The sequence below is a fragment of the Grampus griseus genome (assembly GCF_964374135.1).
Source record: "Grampus griseus genome assembly, chromosome: 15".
NCBI classification, from domain to species: domain Eukaryota; kingdom Metazoa; phylum Chordata; class Mammalia; order Artiodactyla; family Delphinidae; genus Grampus; species Grampus griseus.
In genome coordinates, this window is record NC_139009.1 from 39,400,547 (window position 1) to 39,422,148 (window position 21,602).

The 21,602-nt window shown below is 39.7% G+C and overlaps 1 protein-coding gene across 1 annotated transcript in view; it reads right to left on the bottom strand.

Moving 5' to 3' along the window:
- Positions 1 to 4,432: 4,432 nt before the first annotated feature.
- The window catches only part of LHCGR (luteinizing hormone/choriogonadotropin receptor), a gene marked incomplete at both ends in the record, with an annotated part of 63,065 nt that continues 45,895 nt past the window's right edge, over positions 4,433 to 21,602 (bottom strand). Inside the window, 2 exons of the mRNA XM_082672448.1 lie at positions 4,433 to 5,522; positions 18,351 to 18,431. Of these exons, the coding sequence (XP_082528574.1) occupies positions 4,433 to 5,522; positions 18,351 to 18,431 (1,171 nt within the window). The remainder of the gene's footprint in view (positions 5,523 to 18,350; positions 18,432 to 21,602) is intronic.

Below are 21,602 nucleotides of genomic sequence, written 5' to 3' on the forward strand. Positions count from 1 at the left end.
AAGTTAGTTTGTTGTGTTAAATGAAATTTATGTAAGTATCATGTATAGTAATTTCCTAACGCAAACTTTTTCTCATGCATGCATCCTGCAGTGCTTTTTTAACATACTTTCCACCTCTCCCTGTAGGCTAAGAAGGTCTTGAGTTTGCACAGTCTCTTAGGGACTGACCAACTGACCTTGCCTGGATTACCTTCTTTACCTGTTTTATTCAGTGTGCTATAATATGTGTAAAAGATTATCTGTTACAGCTCAGACTTCATAGGGCAATGAGACTCCAGTTCTGGCTGAGGCACTCAGTTGAAGTCATTTAAGTTGTGTAGCCAAACTAATAACTTAGAGTGAATAGCAAAGGTTAATTGGGTGGTGAGCAGGGGAATTTAGTGGGGGAATTTCTTTTGACTCTTGTTAGTAGGTTAATGCTGTGCTGTTTTTCATGTAAATATACTCTGAGCTAGGTGGAAATTTTACTATTTGTAACTAGAAAGCTAAATTATAAATAGGTGGCTCATGGTAATAACTCTTAGGAAGTGACTTGATATTAATAAAAATATTGCACATTTTGAAGAAAAGATTCTTTCCAATTGTGAACACATTTATTGAAATCTTAGTGACATAAAGATTCTTAATTTACACGTGGGCTTATTAATACATTTTTGAGGAAACTAAAACCAGGCCCTTTATAGCAAATGTTATAACATTTGGACAAAATGCCTTTTAAAAATATTTTGTAAGTTTAGATGAGCTACTCCAAATTAACTCTTTTTAGTCATTTTGCAACCTACAAGTGATAACGTCAAACGTGGTAAAAAAAAAAAATACATGATAGAAATATAAATTTCTTGAGCATTTGATGTTTTTATGATTTATGTATGAGAGATTATACAGATTAGGAACATACACACTTTCTGTGAGACCATCTCATAAGGAAAATGCTTCTTAACAAGGATTGTTTTATATTTCAGTTATAAAAGTGAATCAGCTAAAAATATTAATCACCTCATGTGCAAGACTAGGATAGATATAGTGGGAGAAATGAAGAAGTAGGAGATGAGTATATCACTAAAGGAATTTATAAGGTAGGTGAAATAAGAGATACACATGTAAAGATAATACCAGCAGTGTAGAACAAAAAATACGTGATACAGATGACAGGTACTAAAGAAGTCTAAAGAGATAAACCATTGTGGTTACATATTTATTATTTATGCCCTGCTTTATTTGAAGTAAAGGCAGTGTCTTGACTATAGTGGATTAGGGAGGGAGTAGATTAAGAAGAATTTGATAAGATAAACCTGTAGCTGGGATCTTAAAGAATGCAGGAGGAGGACAGGTAAGGAAGAAGGTGCGCCAGATGGTAAGAGTGGCACAGGCACCAGCATGGAGATGCATAGCTAGGGAAAGGTAATTGGGACAACTTGTTTCATGTAAAAAAACGGGAGATAAAGTGAGCAAACTTGAGGGTGGATTCTGGAGCTCTTTGAATGTTAGGCTAGGAGCTAAAATTTATAGGTAATGATGAGCTGCTCAGAATTTTTGGCAGGTGTGTAATAAGATGAGATAGCATTTTAGGATGATTAATCAGTGGTGGTGGTGGGGTGTCCATGAGAGCATGGACATGGGAAAGGTTGGATATGAATAAAAATGAGGGAGGTATAGTAATACTCCAGAGGTAAGGGGAAATGGCCTGAGATGTGGGCATGGTGGTAGGGAAGCAAAATAAAGAACTGATGTGGAAGACAATTGAAAGGAATAATTAGTGAATGAAAGGATGTGAGAATGGGGAAGACAGTACACTATGACTCTATATGTTAAAACTTAAATTATAATGTAGAAAATAAAGATCAGTATTTGTGGAAAAGGCTGTAAAAGTTGTTTTCAGAGTATAGGTACAAGTACCTTAGGCTCAAACAATAATTAAGAGATCATAATTTAAAGTTTCTCCACAAGGTTGTATTTTATTTTTTCTTTTGTTTTACGTTCTGTTTTCCTTGCTTAGTTGTTTTGGTTCTGTGATTGTGAATCAGAAAGTTTATTGTGTGTGTATACAGCAACATGACTAATTAGCATTCTCTCATATCATTGAGACAAATTCTAGAACACTGGCTTACAAGAGAGAGGACTGCATTTGAGTAAAGACAAGTAACTAGTTGTGGAGTAGAAAAGTCAGAAATATAAAAAACACATTACAGAGAAGAGATATTTTATAAAGTTTATACTTTTTATCTATTTTGAATAATTTTACAAAATGGCATAATGATTGAAAGCAGACTAAATGTTTGGAGAGTCTAGTTATGCCTACACATTTATTTAATAAATGCCAAAGCAGAGCTAAAAACTGGAAATAGGCCAGATATCCATTGATAAGAAAATGGAAAACAGTGTTACATTCATACAGTGGGATACTATTCATCAATGAAAAAGGAATGAACTACTAATTCAAGCAGCAGCAGTGATGAATAGCAAAAACATTGTATTGAGTCAAAGAGCCTTACACAAAAGAGTATAAACTGTATGATTCTATTTATATGAAGTTCTAGAGCAGACAGGAATTAATCTATGGGGAAAAAAATCATAACCATTATTACCCCTGTAGGGTAGGGGTGAGGGGTTAATTAAGAAAGGGCATGAGGAAACTTTCTGGGGTGAGTGTTCTATATCTTCATGGAGGTTTTGGGTGTCTGCATTTCTCAAAATGCATTAAATGGTATGCTTAGGATTTGTCCATTTCACCATATGTAAATTTTACCTTAAAAATGTAGACAAATACTAAACTTTGGTTAATGATCAGCACGCTGAAGCGTTTAAGGGCTGACAATTACTGAGGTCTGCAACTTAAAATGCATCAGAAATGGATGGATAAATACTGCTAGATAGTTATATAGGTGTGTTATGAAACCAATATAGTAAAATGTTGAATCTAAGTGTACAGGTGTGCACACACAATTATTTCAACTTTTCTTATGTTGGAAAATGTTGGGGGATATTGAAAGAACTTTGAACACATATTAAACCTTTGAATGACTATGATTTACCAGTATGGGAGGCAGTAGAACACAGTGGTTAAGAGGCTGGGGTCCTGAATCAGAACTTTGAGTTTGAATCCCATTAGTTGAATCTTTTATTAGTTTTGAGAACTTGGGAAAATTGTAATAGGTTTTCCTCTATTATAAAATGTGAATAATATCTTCATCATAGAGTTTTATGAAGATTAAGTGGGTTAAATTATATAAAATACTTAACAACATGTTTGGCATATAATAAACTTTCAGTAAGTTACTTTAAAGTGTCAGAAGAACTTACAAAAACCACTGCAATTAAAACCGTAATTTCATTGTCCTATAAGAGTCAATTCTGATAAATAAAAATATCTCTAGCAAATATTGGATGTATTTTTCTATACCCTCAAAGATAGAAATGATGAAAGTTAAGCATTTTAAAATATTTAAATATTTTCTTTTACTTCCATAAAAGATAGGGCCCTAGAAAGAAAAAAAAAATTTTTTTTCCCTTATTGATTTCATAACTTCAGTGTAATTCAGCACATTTGTTGGATACTATTGCCGAGATCCTGAGCTAGGAGACGGAAACAAAATTGAGACAGGGTTCCTACCCACAAGGAGTTTACAGTATACTGTTTAATGCTTCATTGCTCTTTAGAGACTAAACACCAAACCAACAGGCTGAAATGTGCCTTCAGATGCTTACTTTACTTTAAATAGTAGAACCTAGATGGGATAGATAAACGTCTTTAGGACAGCACTATCCAATAGAACTTTCTGTGATGATGAAACTGTTCTGTGTATGTGCTGTCTAATAGGGTAACCACTGATCATGTGTGGCTACTGAGCATTTGAAATGGGGCTAGTGCAACTGAGAAACTACATTTTTAATTTCATTTTAATTTAGCTACATGTGTCTGGTGGGTACCAGATTGAACAGTGCATCTCTAGAGTGTATTTCTCAAGCTATCTGATGAAAAGGACAAGTTATTTTAAACTTCAAATGTTACGGACTAACATTTTTATAAAATGCAATAAAAATTATTGCAAGGACAAAAAGAAAAAATTAAAGACATGCAAAATATCACCTCATTTTTAAAATATTAGATTCAACAGACATAAAATTACTCTGCCAAAATTGCTGTAAAAGTTTCTAAACACTCTCAACTTCTGTATGGTCATGTGCCAGTGACGCATAGTTTTTAGACTGGCAATGGTCATAGACCACACTTTGAGCCAGGAAGAGGTCTTTTTTTGCCTAATGTGCCTAACATAATTTCCTGAAATCAGCTCTTTGTTAAAATTACTGGTACAGATAATTTTTTTACATATTTAAGTATAATTCAGTAATGTGGTTACTGATATAACAGTTAACACTCCTTACAGCAAGTCTTGTCCAGGACAGCTGAATATTGACATTGTAATGTGGTCACTTACAAGGTAGACTGGGAAGGCTTATTTGATCCAGTGAAGCCATTTTTGCAGTTGGAGGTATAAGCTGAAAAATCCTTCCTCCTATAAAGTTCAGCTCGATATTTACAGCAGCCAAATTTGCTCAGCAACAGAAAGAAATCCCTTCGGAATGCCTTTGTGAAAATTGCATACAGAAACGGATTGGCACACGAATTGACAGGATAAAAAAGAACCAGTAAAACCTTAGAGTTGGTTACTGTAATAAGGGGCACTTTGAAGGCAGCTGAGATGGCAAAGAAAGAGATTGGTGCCATGCAGGTGAAATCGGTGAAGATGAGGACTGCCATTTTCTTAGCAATCTTTGTATCTTTGTTAGTAGCCATCAGCTCCGGATTTTGAACTGCAAAATAAATTTTAATGTAGCAAGCACAGATGATGATGAAGGCCACCACATTGAGCATCAGGATGGTTAATATGTAGACCTGTGAGAGAGTGGTTTCCACATCCATGGGGAGGCAAATGCTGACCTTCATGTAATTGCTGACACCCACAAGAGGCAACATGGCGATTAGAGTAGAAAAGAGCCATCCTCCAAGCATAATCGGAATGGCATGTTTTAATCGCAGCTTTTGGTCCAGCTGAATAGCATAGGTGATGGTGTGCCATCTTTCTAGTGTGATGACTGTGAGGGTGTAGACAGAAAGTTCACTCGCAAATACAGTGAAGAAGCCAGCAGCGCTACATCCACTCCCTGTCTGCCAGTCTATGGCATGGTTATAATACTGGCCTTTGGTTTGGGCATCAACTGAGGCAATGAGTAGCAGGTAGAGCCCCATGCAGAAGTCTGCAAAGGAGAGGTTGCACATGAGAAAGCGGGGCACTGTCAGTTTATAACGACTGGTCAGGAGAACAAAGAGGACAGTCACATTTCCCGTGATGGCTAAAATATTAATCAGCCAAATCAGTACTCTAAGGAAGTCATAGCCCATAATATCTTCACAGGGATTAAAAGCATCTGGTTCAGGAGCACATTGGAGTGTCTTGGGTAAGCAGAAACCATAGTCATAATCCCAGCCACTCAGTTCACTCTCAGCAAAGATGGCAGAATAACTGTAAGAAGAATAGTTTGGCTCAATGTAAACTTAGAATTTTTACGATTCTGGGTATTGAAAATATTCAGCAATCATCCGTAGTGTTTTTTTAAGGAAAATAAACAAAAAGCAAACAAAGTCACAACAGCCTTAGTCTTACATTTATTTATCTGAGAACTCTGAATTGATGTAGGATTTCCTTAAGAAGGGAATGAAAAGCCATTTAGACTTTTTTTTTAATATGTAGATTTTACACAATGATGCAAAGACTTAATGAAGCTGTTTACAGAGGATGATTTTCTTTGGGAAACAAATTTAGAGACATAATCTTGCTTGCTCAATGTAAAAGAACCCTTTCTTGACATTTTCTTAACTATTTATCTCCTTTAGTTGTCAACCAAACTGTTACCAAGCTGTCTGTCTGTAGTAGAACACAAATGGGATTGGAAGGCTCACATCGTTAAAGATCGCCAGCTACTGAAGGACATGCTTGCACTTAAGTCCCTGGCTAGTCAGATAGGCCAGGTGAGAAATAGAAACCAAGGGTAGGTTGCTCGATAGAAATTTAGGAGCAGAGGAAGAATAGAGTCATGAACAATAGGAAGAAATAGTTTTAAATAGATACTTCTTACAGTATGAGTCAAATTCAGAGAGTGGATTGAAGAGGAGCTCTGTCCCTAGAGAAGGAATAGTCCCACCTCCGCCACTCCCTTACTCCCAACCACACTGGCTACTGCTTGAGTTCAGATTTTCATTTTCTCTTAAGGGACAATTACTTTAGTTTTCTTCCTGGCATCCTTCCTGTAGTTTTAGCCCTCTTGTAGTGCATCTGTATATTCCTTCTGTATGGCCTTTCTTACGCACAGATATATTAATTCAAACATTTCCTAGATTCTCATTGGCTAGGGGATAAACTCCAGACTCCTTGTGATGACCTCTAAGTCTCTCCTTGATCTTCGTCCTGTCTCCTTCTCCAGTCCATCTCTAAGAAGCAGTCGTGCTGCACAGTGCAGGACATGGGCTCTAAAGCAAGACTGCCTGGGTTCCAGCTTTTACTGGCTGTGTAAACCTGGGAGAGTTATTTTAACATCTCTGTACCTCAGATTCTTCATTTGCCTAGTAGGGATAATAATCATACCTCCCTCATTAGGGTTGTGCTAAGGATTAATGTATTAACACATGTAGATTGTTCAGGATAATGCCTGACATCTATTAAGTGCTCAGTGACTGTTAGAGATTCTCATAATTATCTCTTGCAAATCCCCTGTGCAACCAACCCTTTGGTCACATGAAATGACATGTGGCTCTCAGAATAAGTTCTACTGTTTCATCCCTTCGTATTTGAATGTGCTGTTTCTTCTTCCCTTTCTTTCCTCATTTCTCTGGAGAATTCCTCCTGATCTTTAAAGATAAGCATCTCTATGAAGCCTTTCCTCTACACCTCTAAGGAGTTTATCACCCCTTCTCTCAGCCATGACTGCACTTAAGTACTATTGTAATTCTCAAACTAGATTGCCATTATGTGATGATGCATGTCTTCTTTCATAGTCTGTGAGGCTATTCTTTAATAGCCTTGAAGTCAGGGGATTAGGTCTTATTTATGTCTAAAATCTCAGTGCCTCACATAGTTTTAGCTCAGACTATCCATTCAATAAATGTTTGTGGAATGAGTAAACCAGGGTGATGCTGGCTTGGAAAGGAATTGAGAGGATACAGAGACAATGAATGATACAGTATGATACAAGTAGGCTTAACAAATTTTCTCTTTGCCCACAGTTGGCTAATACAATCTTGGGAGGTGGAGAAAGGGGCATAATTTTTCTGTCAGGGCCATTACAAATATGTATTTCACCTTAGAGTTCCTCACACATTAAAAGAGCATTTTTCTCTAGTCTTAAAACTTAGCTTCTCATTTTCTGTAGAAGGAAGTGTGTACCTAATACAGTGAGTGGATAAAATGATATATTTGAGCAATACAATTACCTAAGGGAAGAAACACATTTAAAAAAAAAAATGGAAAAGAAATCTATGACTGGGGACTCCAAAAACGTGCTAGCATATCATAGAAACCACACTGGAACTGGAGAAATACTGCTGCCAGACACAGGAGACTGCATAGGAACCTCACTTGTTTCATTATTAAATGTAAGTAGCACATTTGTTTGTCCTCATGCACATCAGTATAATTACCTAATTTTTAAATCTTTAAAGAGATATGGTGGTTATAAGAATGATGAGAGAAAATAGGTTTTTTCTTACCATTGGCAAGGTCCTTAAAGACCAGCTCATTGAACCCTTCATTTTATTGGTAAGGAGGCCAAGATTAAAGGAGGTAAGTGACTTGCCTCAGGTCCCTCAGCACTAGGCACTGGTGGCAATGCTAGGTCTTCCTATGCATAGTCCAGGGGCCTTTCTTCTACTTCACTCTCTCTCAGTCAGTATTTTTCAAGGTGTGGTCCTTGGACCACCTGCATCAGAATTACCAGAGTCTTTGTTACAATGAAGATTCCTGGCTTTACTTCAGACCCTGAATCTAACTCTCTAGGGACAGAGCCCAGGAATCTGCATTTTAAGCAAGTTCCCTGGATGATTCCTACAAAATAATAGCCTTTATATTTAATCAGATGAAAACTTTCCAACTATTGCCGCTTAGTTTCCCTTACTACTTTCCCGTTATTACAACTACTTCAGCTGCTATTAGAAGCACTAATTCAAAGCCACTAAAAATTCTGCCATGATTTCTGAATAAACTTGTATCACTGAGAGGTCAAACATGTTCCTTTGGAATTCTCTGGTGGCGCAGTGGTTAAGAATCCACCTGCGAATGCAGGGGACACGGGTTTGAGCCCCGGTCCGGGAAGATCTCACATGCTGCAGAGCAACTAAGCCTGTGGGCCACAACTACCGAGCCTGCACTCTAGAGCCTGTGAGCCACAACTACTGAGCCCGCATGCCACAACTACTGACACCTGTTTACCTAGAGCCCACGCTCTGTGACAAGAGAAGCCACCACAATGAGAAGCCCTCGCACCGCAATGAAGAGTAGCCCCCGCTCGCTGCAACTAGAGAAAGCCTGTGCGCGGCAATGAAGACCCAACACAGCCAAAAATAGATAAATAAATTTTAAAAAAAAGTTCCCTTTCCCATTCCCCTGGTCCCTTGCTCTTTCTTTTTTTGCCCTACGGGGCACATGTCTAGCAATTCTTCTCCTTGGTGATTTGTCTTCAGACCAAAAACCTACCTGCTGCTACTTAACATGTGTCCTGGGATGGCTCCTGAGGGCAACAACATGACTGTTGACAAAACCCAGCATGGAGCTGTCTTTAGTACTGAAGGCTGTGCAGGGAGTGTGAATGGACTTGGATGGGCTTAGCAATATTGAGTCAGAGGAAGGAGAAGAAGTAGCACCATTGCTCCAGTTACAATCAACAGGCAAGAGAAAAGACAGAGATTTTAGGAGGACAGTGGGGCCAACCATAGCAGTAAGGGCACCGTAATATCTTGGGGAGAGCAGATAAGACTTAGTGGCTGGCTCTAGAATTTCTAAACTCCAGGGACTCGGGAATAGCAATCTGGTGGGAAGGGAAGGAAGGGGACTTATCACACAAGATGCTTTCACAGGGAACACACTCTTTTTACTTAGATTATGTGTTAATTTCAGGTAGTTTTGGGGATGCTGAAGATTAGAGGACTTGTTTTAAAACAGTGTTAGCATAGTAAACTCAAGATTGGATGCTCAGTTTGAAAGGCGTGGAGTGGTAGGGGCTGATGGTTACTGAGACTGAGGTAAGTCTCCCCTTCCCCCATAACACCCCTTGATGGTACCATTGACTCTACCCAGAAATGGTTTCCTATTAATGAGAAAAAAAAAAAGCCATATGGTTGCAAAAGAGTTATGTGGAAGGTGATGATGGAGAGAGTATTGAGAGAGAAGAGTGGGAATGGTGAGGAAAAGGAACGCTGGAGGATAGTTGGTGTCAGACCTAAATGAAGGAAAAAAGAAAAGAAGAATACAGGCTATAATATAAGGTACCCTGGATGCTGTCACAGTCTTTAAAAACTCCCTTCACTCTCATGGTTCTGAAAGCCAAATGATATTTCTGCTGTCCCTTACAGTTAAGGAAAAAAGTCTCAAAAAAAATAAGTACTGCCCAGGGATACCTAGTGTTATAGGAACATTAATGCCAAAATTCATATCCATGGGACTTCCCTGGTGGTCCAATGGTTAAGACTTTGCCTTCCAATGCAGGGGGTATGGGGTTGATCCCTGGTCGAGGAGCTAAGATCCCACATGCCTCGTGGCCAAAAACCAAAACATAAAACAGAAGCAATATTGTAACAAATTCAATAAAGACTTTAAAAATGGTCCACATCAAAAAAAAAAAATCTTAAAAAAAAAAGAATTCATATCCAACTCTGAGGAGCTCCATATTACCCTGCTGACTCTATATATCTTGCAGATTGATAGGAAAAAAGAGAAAAGAAAAGAAAAAGATGTAGAGGAGGGAATGGAGATTGGCAAGGTATCTTAGAAGGGCATCTGGTTTTGTAGCCTGAAGGACATGGGGGAGGGGATGGGAGTGGAAGGGAAATAATAAAACTTCTAAATCACAGTAAATGTGGCATAGGGACACTGGGATTAACTTTTGAGGCATATGCTCTTTTACATTTTAACGTATGTGAAGTGCCAAAGCAGCTGAAAAATGTTAAAAAAAAAATCAGTTAGTAGAATAGAAGTGGAACTCCTGTCTAGTGTGTGTCAGTGATAGCGTTAAGTCTGAATAATTTTAAGCTCCAGAGCATAATGATCAAGGTGGCCTAAGTCTCCTTGAAGGGAAGTGGCTACTTGTAGAAGCTGTGCCTGCAATCAGTTAATCTTTGTGGAATGCTGACCACATGACTAGTGAAAATCCTTACAAATGAGGCTATCATTAAACAAGCTCTTAGTGACATCAAAATACCTGCAAATAAAATTTTAATTCCTGAAGAGAATTTAATGTAACTGTAGAATGAATATATATATATATGTATTTTTTTTTTTTTGCGGTACGCGGGCCTCTCACTGTTGTGGCCTCTCCTGTTGCGGAGCACAGGCTCCAGACGCGCAGGCTGAGCGGCCATGGCTCACGGGCCCAGCCGCTTCGCGGCATGTGGGATCCTCCCGGACCGGGGCACGAACCTGCGTCCCCTGCACTGGCAGGCAGACTCTCAACCACTGCGCCACCAGGGAAGCCTTAGGTATGTTTTTTAAAAGTATTTATTTTTAACCAGTTGAAAGAGATAATTGATCAACTGGATGCCACTTGCAAAAAAACACACAAAAGAATCCTCATTTTAAAACTATAAAAAATGCTTTGAAAACATGCCCCCAACCAAGACTTTTATCAAAAGAAAATCCTTGGGGGGAGACCTTCAAGATGGCAGAGGGGTAAGACATGGAGATCACCTTCCTCCCCACAAATACGTCAGAAATACATCTACATGTGGAAAAACTCCTACAGAACACCTATTGAATGCTGGCAGAAGACCTCAGGCTTCCCAAAAGGCAAGAAACTCCCCCACGTACCTGGGTAGGGCAAAAGAAAAAAGAAAAAACAGAGACAAAGAATAGGGATGGGACCTGCACCTCTGGGAGGGAGCTGTGAAGGAGGAAAAATTTCCACACACTAGGAAGCCCCTTCGCAGGCGGAGATGGGGGGATGGTGGAGGGGGGACGCTTCAGAGCCACGGAGGAATGCATAGCAACAGGGGTGCAGAGGGCAAAGCAGAGAGATTCCCACACAGAGGATCGGTGCCAACCAGCACTCACCAGCCTGAGAGACTTGTCTGTTCACCCGCTGGGGTGGGTGTGGGCTGGGAGCTGAGGCTCGGGCTTCCGAGGTCAGATCCCAGGGAGAGGACTGGGGTTGGCTGTGTGCACACAGCCTGAAGGGGACTAGCATGCCACAGCTAGCCGGGAGGGAGTCCAGGAAAAAGCCTGGAACTGCCTAAGAGGCAAGAGACCATTGTTTTGGGGTGCACAAGAAGAGCGGATTCAGAGTACCGCCTAAAGGAGCTCCAGAGACGGGCGCGAGCCGCGGCTATCAGCGTGGACATCAGAGACGGGCATGAGACGCTAAGGCTGCTTCTGCAGCCACCAAGAAGCCTGTGTGCAAACACAGGTCACTATCCACACCACCGCTTCCAGGAGCCTGTGCAGCCCACCACTGCCAGGGTCCCGTGATCCAGCAACGACTTCCCCGGGAGAACACACAGCGCACCTCAGGCTGTTGCAACATCACGTCGGCCTCTGCCACCACAGGCTCACCCCGCATTCCATACCCCTCCCTCCCCCTGGCCTGAGTGAGCCAGAGCCTCCTAGTCAGTGTTCCTTTAACCCCCTCCTGTCTGGGCGAAGAACAGACACCAGAGGGTGACCTACATGCAGAGGTGGGGCAAAATCCAAAGCTGAACCCGAGGAGCTGTGCGAACAAAGAAGAGAAAGGGAAATTTCTCTGGGCAGCCTCAGGAGCAGTGGATTAAATCTCCACAATCAACTTGATGTACCCTGCATATGTGGAGTACATGAATAGACAATGAATCATCCCAAAGTTGAGCCGGTGGACTTTGGGAGCAACTGAAGACTTGGGGTTTGCTTTCTGCATCTAACTTGTTTCTGGTTTTATGTTTATCTCAGTCTGGTATTTAGAGCTTATTATCATTGAAGATTTGTTTATGGATTTGGTTGCTCCCTTCCTTTACTTTTTATATGTATATATATATATTTTTTTCCCTCCTTTTTCTCTTTTTGTGAGTGTTTATATGTATGCTTCTTTGTGTGATTTTGTCTGTATAGGTTTGCTTTTACCATTTGTCCTAGTGTTCCATCTTTTTTTTTTTTTTTTGTGGTATGCGGGTCTGTCACTGTTGTGGCCTCTCCCGCCGTGGAGCACAGGCTCTGGACGCGCAGGCTCAGCAGCCATGGCTCATGGGCCTAGCCACTCCACGGCATGTGGGATCCTCCTGGACCAGGGCATAAACCCGTGTCCCCTGCATCGGCAGGCGGACTCCCAACCACTGTGCCACCAGGGAAGCCCCATCTGTCCTTTTTTTTAAGTATAGTTTTTAGTGCTTGTTATCATTGGTGGATTTGTTTACTGGTTAGGTTGCTCTCTTCTTTCTTTTTTTTATTACTTTTTTATTTTAATAATTTTTTTATTTTAATAACTTTATTTTTTCTTTTTCTTTCTTTCTTTTTTTTTTCTCCCTTTTATCTGAGCCGTGTGGCTGACAGGATCTTGGGGCTCCAGCTGGGTGTCAGGCCTGAGCCTCTGAGGTGGGAGAGCCGAGTTCAGGACATTGGTCCACCAGAGACCTCCCAGCCCCACGTAATATCAATCCGTGAGAGCACTCCCAGAGATCTCTGTCTCAATGCTAAGACCCAGCCCCGCTTAACGACCAGCAAGCTCCAGTGCTGGACATCCTATGCCAAACAACTAGCAAGACAGGGACACAACCCCACCCATTAGCAGAGAGGCTGCCTACAATCATACTAAATTCACAGACACCCCAAAACACACCACCGGACACTGTCTTGCCCACCAGAAAGACAAGATCCAGCCTCATCCACCAGAACACAGGCACCAGTATCCTCCACCAGAAAGCCTACACAACCTACAGAACCAAACTAACCCACTGGGGGCAGACACCAAAAACAACGGGAACTGCAAACCTGCAGCCTGTGTAAAGGAGACCCCAAACACAGTAAGTTAAGCAAAATAGGAAGACAGAGAAACATACAGCAGATGAAGAAGCAAGGTAAAAACCCACCAGACCAAACGAAGAGGAAATAGGCAGTCCACCTGAAAAAGAATTCAGAGTAATGATAGTAAAGATGATGGAAAAATCTTGGAAATAGAATAGAGAAAATGCAAGAAATGTTTAACAAGGACCTAGAAGAACTAAAGAGCAAACAAACAATGATGAACAATACAATAAATGAAATTAAAAATTCTCTAGAAGGAGTCAATTGCAGAATAACTGAGGCAGAAAAACGGATAAGTGACCGGGAAGATAAAATAGTGGAAATAACTACCACAGAGCAGAATAAAGAAAAAAGAAAGAAAAGAATTGAGGACAGTCTCAGAGACCTCTGGGACAACATTAAATACACCAACATTCGTATTATAGGGGTCCCAGAAGAAGAAGAGAAAAAGAAAGAGACAGAAAAAATATTTGAAGAAATTATAATTGAAAACTTCCCTAATATGGGAAAGGAAACAGTCAATCAAGTCCAGGAAGCAAGAGAGTCACAGGCAGGATAAATCCAAGGAGAAACACACCAAGACACATATTAATCAAACTATCAAAAGTTAAATACAAAGAAACAATATTAAAAACAGCAAGGGAAAAACAACAAGTAATATACAAGGGAATCCCCGTAAGGTTAACAGCTGATCTTTCAGCAGAAACACTGCAAGCCAGAAGGGTGTGGCAGGACATACTTAAAGTGATGAAAGGGAAAAACCTACAGCCAAGATTACTCTACCCAGCAAGGATCTCATTCAGATTTGACAGAGAAATTAAAACCCTTACAGACAAGCAAAAGCTAAGAGAATTCAGCACCACCAAGCCAACTTTATAGCAAATGCTAAAGGAACTTCTCTAGGCAGGAAACACAAGAGAAGGAAAAGACCTACAATAACAAACCCAAAACAATTAAGAAAATGGTCATAGGAACATACGTATTGATAACTACCTTAAATGTAAATGGATTAAATGTTCCAACCAAACGACATAGACTGGCTGAATGGATACAAAAACAAGACCTGTATTTATGCTGTCTACAAGAGACCCACTTCAGACCTAGGGACACATACAGACTGAAAGTGAGGGGATGGAAAAAGATAATCATGCAAGTGGAAATCAAAAGAAAGCTGGAGGAGCAATTCTCATATCAGACAAAGTAGACTTTAAAACAAAGACTATTAGAAGAGACAAAGAAGGACGCTACATCATGATCAAGGGATCAATCCAAGAAGAAGATATAACAATTGTAAAAATTTATGAACCCAACATAGGAGCACCTCAGTACATAAGGCAAATGCTAACAGTCATAAAAGGGGAAATTGACAGTAACACCATCATAGTAGGGGACTGTAACACCCCACTTTCACCAATGGACAGATCATCCAAAATGAAAATAAATAAGGAAACACAAGCTTTAAATGATACATTAAACAAGATGGATTTCATTGATATTTATAGGACATTCCATACAAAACCAACAGAATAGAGTCCCTTCTTAAGTGATCATGGAATATTCTCCAGAATAGATCATATCTTGGGTCACAAATCAAGCCTTGGTAAATTTAAGAATATTGAAGTCGTATCAAGTATCTTTTCCGACCACAGCGCTAGGAGACTAGATATCAATTACGGGAAAAAAATCTGTAAAAAATACAGACACATGGAGGCTAAACAATATGCTACTAAATAACCAAGAGATCACTGAAGAAATCAAAGAGGAAATCAAAAAATACCTAGAAACAAATGACAATGAAAACACGATGACCCAAAACCTATGGGATGCAGCAAAAGCAGTTCTAAGAGGGAAGTTTATAGCAATACAATCCTACCTCAAGAAACAAGAAACAGCTCAAATAAACCTAACCTTGCACCTAAAGCAATTAGAGAAAGAAGAACAAAAACACCCCCAAAGGTACCAGAAGGAAAGAAATCATAAAGATCAGATCAGAAATAAATGAAAAAGAAATGAAGGAAATGATAGCAAAGATCAATAAAAGTAAAATCTGGTTCCTTGAGAATAAACAAAATTGATAAACCATTAGCCAGACTCATGAAGAAAAAAAGGGAGAAGACTCAAATCAATAGAATTAGAAGTGAAAAAGGAGAAGTAGCAACTGACACTGCAGAAATACAAAGGATCATGAGAGATTACTACAAGCAACTATATGCCAATAAAATGGACAGCCTGGAAGAAATGGACAAATTCTTAGGAAAGCACAACCTTCCGAGACTGAACCAAGAAGAAATAGAAAATATAAACAGACCAATCACAAGCAGTGGAATTGATACTGTGATTAATAATTTTCAAACAAACAAAAGCCCAGGACCAGATGGCTTCACAGGCAAATTCTATCAAACATTTAGAGAAGAGCTAACACCTATCCTTCTCAAACTCTTCCAAAATACAGCAGAGGGAGGAACACTCCTAAACTCATTCTACTAGGCCACCATCACCCTGATACCAAAACCAGACAAAGATGTCACAAAAAAAGAAAACTACAGGCCAATATCACTGATGAACATAGATGCAAAAATCCTCAACAAAATACTAGCACACAGAATCCAACAGCACATTAAAAGCATCATACACCATGATCCAGTGGGGTTTATCCCAGGAATGTAGGAATTCTTCAATATACGCAAATCAATCAACGTGATACACCATATTAACATATTGAAGGAGAAAAACCATATGATCAAATTGAAGGAGCAAAACCATATGATCATCTCAATAGATACAGAAAAAGCTTTTTACAAAATTCAACACCCATTTATGATAAAAACTCTCCAGAAAGTAGGCATAGAGGGAACTTACCTCAACGTAATAAAGCCCATATATGACAAACCCACAGCCAACATCGTTCTCAATGGTGAAAAACTGAAACCATTTCCACTAAGATCAGGAACAAGATAAGGTTGCCCACTCTCACCACTAGTATTCAACATAGTTTTGGAAGTTTTAGCCACAGCAATCAGAGAGGAAAAAGAAATAAAAGGAATCCAAATAGGAAAAGAAGAAGTAAAACTGTCCAAATAGGAAAAGAAGAAATAAAACTTTTCCAAATAGGAAAAGAAGTAAAACTGTCATTGCAGATGACATGATACTATACATAGAGAATCCTGAAGATGCTACCAGAAAACTACTGGAGCTAATCAATGAATTTGGTAACGTATCATGATACAAAATTAATGTACAGAAATCTCTTGCATTCCACTGCCAATTACCACTGCAACAAAAAGAATAAAATACCTAGCAATAAACCTATCAAACTACGAATGACATTTTTCACAGAAGTAGAACAAAAAATTTTACAATTTGTATGGAAACACAAAAGACCACGAATAGCCAAAGCAATCTTGAGAAAGAGAAATGGAGCTGGAGGAATCAGGCTCCCTGACTTCAGACTATACTACAAAGCTATAGTAACCAAGACCATATGGTACTGGCACAAAAACAGAAATATAGAACAGGATATGGAACAGGATAGAAAGCCCAGAGATAAAATCACACACATATGGTCACCTTATCTTTGATAAAGGAGGCAAGAATATACAATGGAGAAAAGACAGCCTCTTCGATAAGTGGTGCTGGGAAAACTGGACAGGTACACGTAAAAGAATGAAATTAGAACACTTCCTACACCATACACAAAAATAAACTCAAAGTGGATTAAAGACCTAAATGTACGGCCAGACACTATAAAACTCTTAGAGGAAAACATAGGCACAGCACTCTATGTCATAAATCACAGCAAGATCCTTTTTGACCCACCTCCTAGAGAAATGGAAATAAAAACAAAAATAAACAAACGGGACCTAATGAAACTTAAAAGCTTTTGTACAGCAAGGCAAACCATAAACAAGACGAAAAGGCAACCCTCAGAATGGGAGAAAATATTTGCAAACAAAGCAACTGACAAAGGATTAATCTCCAAGATATACAAGCAGCTCATGCAGCTCAATATCAAAAAAACAAACTACCCAATCCAAAAATGAGCCGGAGACCTAAATCGACATTTCTCCAACAAAGACATACAGATTGCCAACAAACACATGAAAGGATGCTCAACATCACTAATCATTAGAGAAATGAAAATCAAAACTACAATGAGGTATCACCTCATACCAGTCAGCATGGCCATCATCAAAAAATCTACAAATAATAAATGCTGAAGAGGGTGTGGAGAAAAGCGAACCCTCTTGCCCTGTTGGTGGGAATGTAAATTGATACAGCCACTATGCAGAACAGTATAGAGGTTCCTTTAAAAACTAAAAATAGGACTATCATATGACCCCGCCATCCCACTACTGGGAATATACCCTGAGAAAACCATAATTCAAAAAGAGTCATGTACCACAATGTTCATTGTAGCTCTATTTACAATAGCCAGGACATGGAAGCACCCTAAGTGTCCATCGACAGATGAATGGATAAAGAAGATGTGGCACTTATGTACACTGGAATATTACTCCGCCAGAAAGGGAAACGAAACTGAGTTATTTGTAGTGAGGTGGATGGACCTAGAGACTGTCATACAGAGTGAAGTAAGTTGGAAAGAGAAAAATGAATACCGTATGCGTGTTAGCACGCATTCCATATATATGGAATCTAAAAAAAAAAGGTTCTGAAGAGCATAGGGGCAGGACAGGAATAGAGACACAGAGGTAGAGAATGGACTTGAGGACACGGGGAGGGGGAAGGGTAAGCTGGGTCGAAGTGAGAGAGTGGCATGGACATATATACACTACCAAATGTAAAATAGATAGCTAGTGGGAAGCAGTCACGTAGCACAGAGAGATCAGCTCGGTGTTTTGTGACCACCTAGAAGGGTGGGATAGGGAGGGTGGGAGGGAGATGTAAGAGGGAGAGGATATGGAGATATATGTATACATATAGCTGATTCACTTTGTTATACAGCAGAAACTAACACACCATTGTAAAGCAATTATACCCCAATAAAATGTTATATATAAAAAAGAAATCTTTGGCACTGATAATAATAAGATGCACGCAGAATGAGACATGGCTTCCCGAGTTTCTTTGCATGCAAATACTTACAGTGTTTCATTATTTGGTCTCCTTGCTGTGCTTTCACATTGTTTGGAAAAGTTTTTAAAAATGGAAAGTGAAAAATTCTGCCTGAAAGAGGTAAAAACAAACAACCACAGTTGAGCTTTTGGTTTTTAAACTAAACCTGATCATGTCTATTTATGCTTTGTTCATCCAAATTCTCTACCTATTACATCAGCCTCGTGTTCTGCACCATTGTCCTATCTGAAACGCTTCCTGGGAGAGAGTAAAGGCTTCTGAATTATCATTAGCATGCTTCCAGCTTAGATAAGATGCTTTTGAATGCTAAGTTTTTTGTGTGGGCTCTAGAGATGAAAAAAACTTAAATGTATCACATTGAATCATGGATTTTTCAATGCTCATTTAAAGCTATCTTCGTGGTGTATTAAGGTTTGCTCCTCACTGCTCTCCTCACCACACTGGCCTCGATGAACAAATAACCATTCAGAATTCATGGCTTTGAATTATAACTAGGAATCTCTTTTGTAAAGATTTGAAGATTCTGGACCTGACATTATGATGTGAATTTTCTGCTTTTTTGGATTATGTGCAGAAATATAATGTGGTTGCTCCCTATTCATTCATGTTTCCCTCTAAGAAGTTTAGCCTATGGAAAGGGGCAAATGTCAAGAAATTAAAGGAAGGCTGTACTTATATTATTCCTAAGATGAAACCAAAAGGAGGCACAAAGGAAAACTGGGTGAAGCAATAGCGGGAAGGAGAGCGGGCTGTGCGAACCTCAACCTTTCCTGAGGAGGAAGGAGAAATGAGGCAATCCAGAATGCGTATTTCTACGTATTATTCTTCTCCAGTATTAACAAGACAGTTCCTTGTGGGAATGACTTTGTGTAAAAGCAGGAAGGTGGAGAATATATAAGAACTATCTGAGCTTCTGGACTCACTTTCAAAAATCAGTCAGCTTGTTATTTTGCATGAGAGATAGAGAGAGGGAGCGAGAGGGAGAGATTGTGTGTGTGTTTGATGCTGGCTCTGTAGCTGACACTTAGAGACACTCTGTGTGAACCAATCTACAGTTAACAGGAAATGTGGTTGTTCTTGGCCTTCAGATAATAGCACTGGGTTCTGTCTACTGTATCTTTTTTGAAATTTTAATCATAGATACCAAGGAGAGTTTGGGGGCCATCTGCCTAGGCAGCTGTGTGCGTTATCCACACAGCAGCTGCAGGGCAGAGGGGTGACCCAGAGTTTGCACAAACAGTCCACTGACCCAGCTTCAGGCTCTCCATCCTCGCTAACATCCAAGGTTTCTAGCTTTAGAGATAGAGAGGGAGTCAGTTGAAGCTTGTAATTCCAATCAAGACAACCTCTGTGTGACTGCATTCCCATCTCACTTTGATACTGGCCCACGATTGCATAATGCTGTTTTTTTTTTTTTAAAACCCGGAGGTTGTAGTCTCTTTCATCTACTGAAATAGAAAACCCCTGAACTAAAGTTTTAACATGTCAGTGACTTCAGAAGTGATGTGACCTCTTTGCCACAAAAGTGGAGGTGACCAGAATCAGCTTTATCATAAACCGGCATCTGTATCCTCTGTTTTAGTTGTTCTCTCACCAGCTTTGCTCACTTCCAGCCCATCCTCCACCTTGCTGCCAGAGTGATACTTTACAAAAGCAAATCTGAGTAATTCTGTTTTGAATTCTTCAGTGGTTCCCCGTCCTCTAAACAACTTGGCCTGGTACTCAGAGCCCGTCATAGCCTGCTTCTCCCTGGTCTCCTCTCCTCACTCATCCTCCTCCACGTAACCATAAGTCTTCTTGTTTTAGTTTTTCTGAATGACTTTCATCCCACTGTCTCTTGCCTTTGTGCCTTCACACAAGCTATTCCATCTTCTTGGTATGCTTTTCCCCACACGTGTCTGACTAACTCCTGTCTGTTCTTCAGGGCTCAGCAGAAGTCACTTCCTCAGGAAGCCTTCCATAAGCCCTGCTGCCATTTAGAAATTCTCCCTCTGTTCTCCCAGAGTACTCTGTTCTGTTCTCAGCTCTATCATAACATTTGCTTTATTGGACCTAAATATTGGCTGTCATGTGTGTTGTCCCCAAACAGCTGCCTGTGACTCTGATGGTTGGGATGAGCTCTTACTCATCTTTGTATCTTCAGACTTTTGCGTAGTGTTTGGAACACCGCGAGTACTCAGTTAATATTCTTTGAAGCTCAGTTAATAGTGCATAGCTCTCTGAGTACAGTGAGTGGTCTGTCTTCTTGGTTACCTCAAAAGCTTCAGGTAGAACTGCACCTACCTACGCAAGGCACAAAGTCGGTGTATGATGATAACACGTGCTGGTTGATTAATTATAAATAGGCTGATTCTAAGACAGTGGCATTCTAGTGTCCCTCTCTTAGTGCCTCATCTAATTAATTGATTGAGAATACCTGCTTAGGCTGTATAATATCCTTTTAGGGTGACGTTTTTCCAACTGTGAGTTGTGACCCATTAGTGGGTCATGAAAACAATAAGTAAATCAAGACTAGCGTTAAAAGCAAAAAACATGAAATAAAATAGACAAGAGAATATCAGTGTATCACATGTAAAACAGTTACGTAGTGCTTTGTTTTATTTCAGTTACATGTGTCGTGTTTACTGGGTTGCAATGTAAAAAAAGTATTTCTTAGTATGCATTTCAGTGAGAAAGAAAAAAAGTCCGGAGAACAGTGCTTTAAGGAAAGAATGAAATCCTTCACACCCTGCCATTCCATTCTGGATTGAAGTGAATTACTTGAATCAGTAAGATGTCCCTCACTGATCGCAAACCAGCCAGGAGCTTGTGCCTTTTCTGTCCCCACACTAAGCTAGTCCTTACGGGGCTAGGAATCTGTTCTGTAATGGAAGATAGTCTTCTGTTGGGAGAGAAATAGCTTGAAAAAACAAGAAAAAAACCAAACACTGGAAACCTTCTATAGTGTTTTCTTTTTTTTTTTAACTAAGGATTAAGACATTAGGTAAAAATCACCCTACTGAGCCTACTTCCTCCACTTCTTCAGAAATGATGCTCTCTGATAAGGATTAGGGCTAGTTGATCTTTGAGATACCAGTTTTGTACTCCATTTTGCAACTGCAGTTATAGTCTGATTTAAGGCTAGAGTTTTGAATTAGCTAAGAATAAGCTATGAGGGTCTTCTAGCTGCAGGCTGAATCGACTGTTTGGAGTCAGTTTTCAGGAGGAAATAGGACAGTTCATTTTCTTCTGGTCTATCTGAAAGTGACCCCATGACTATGG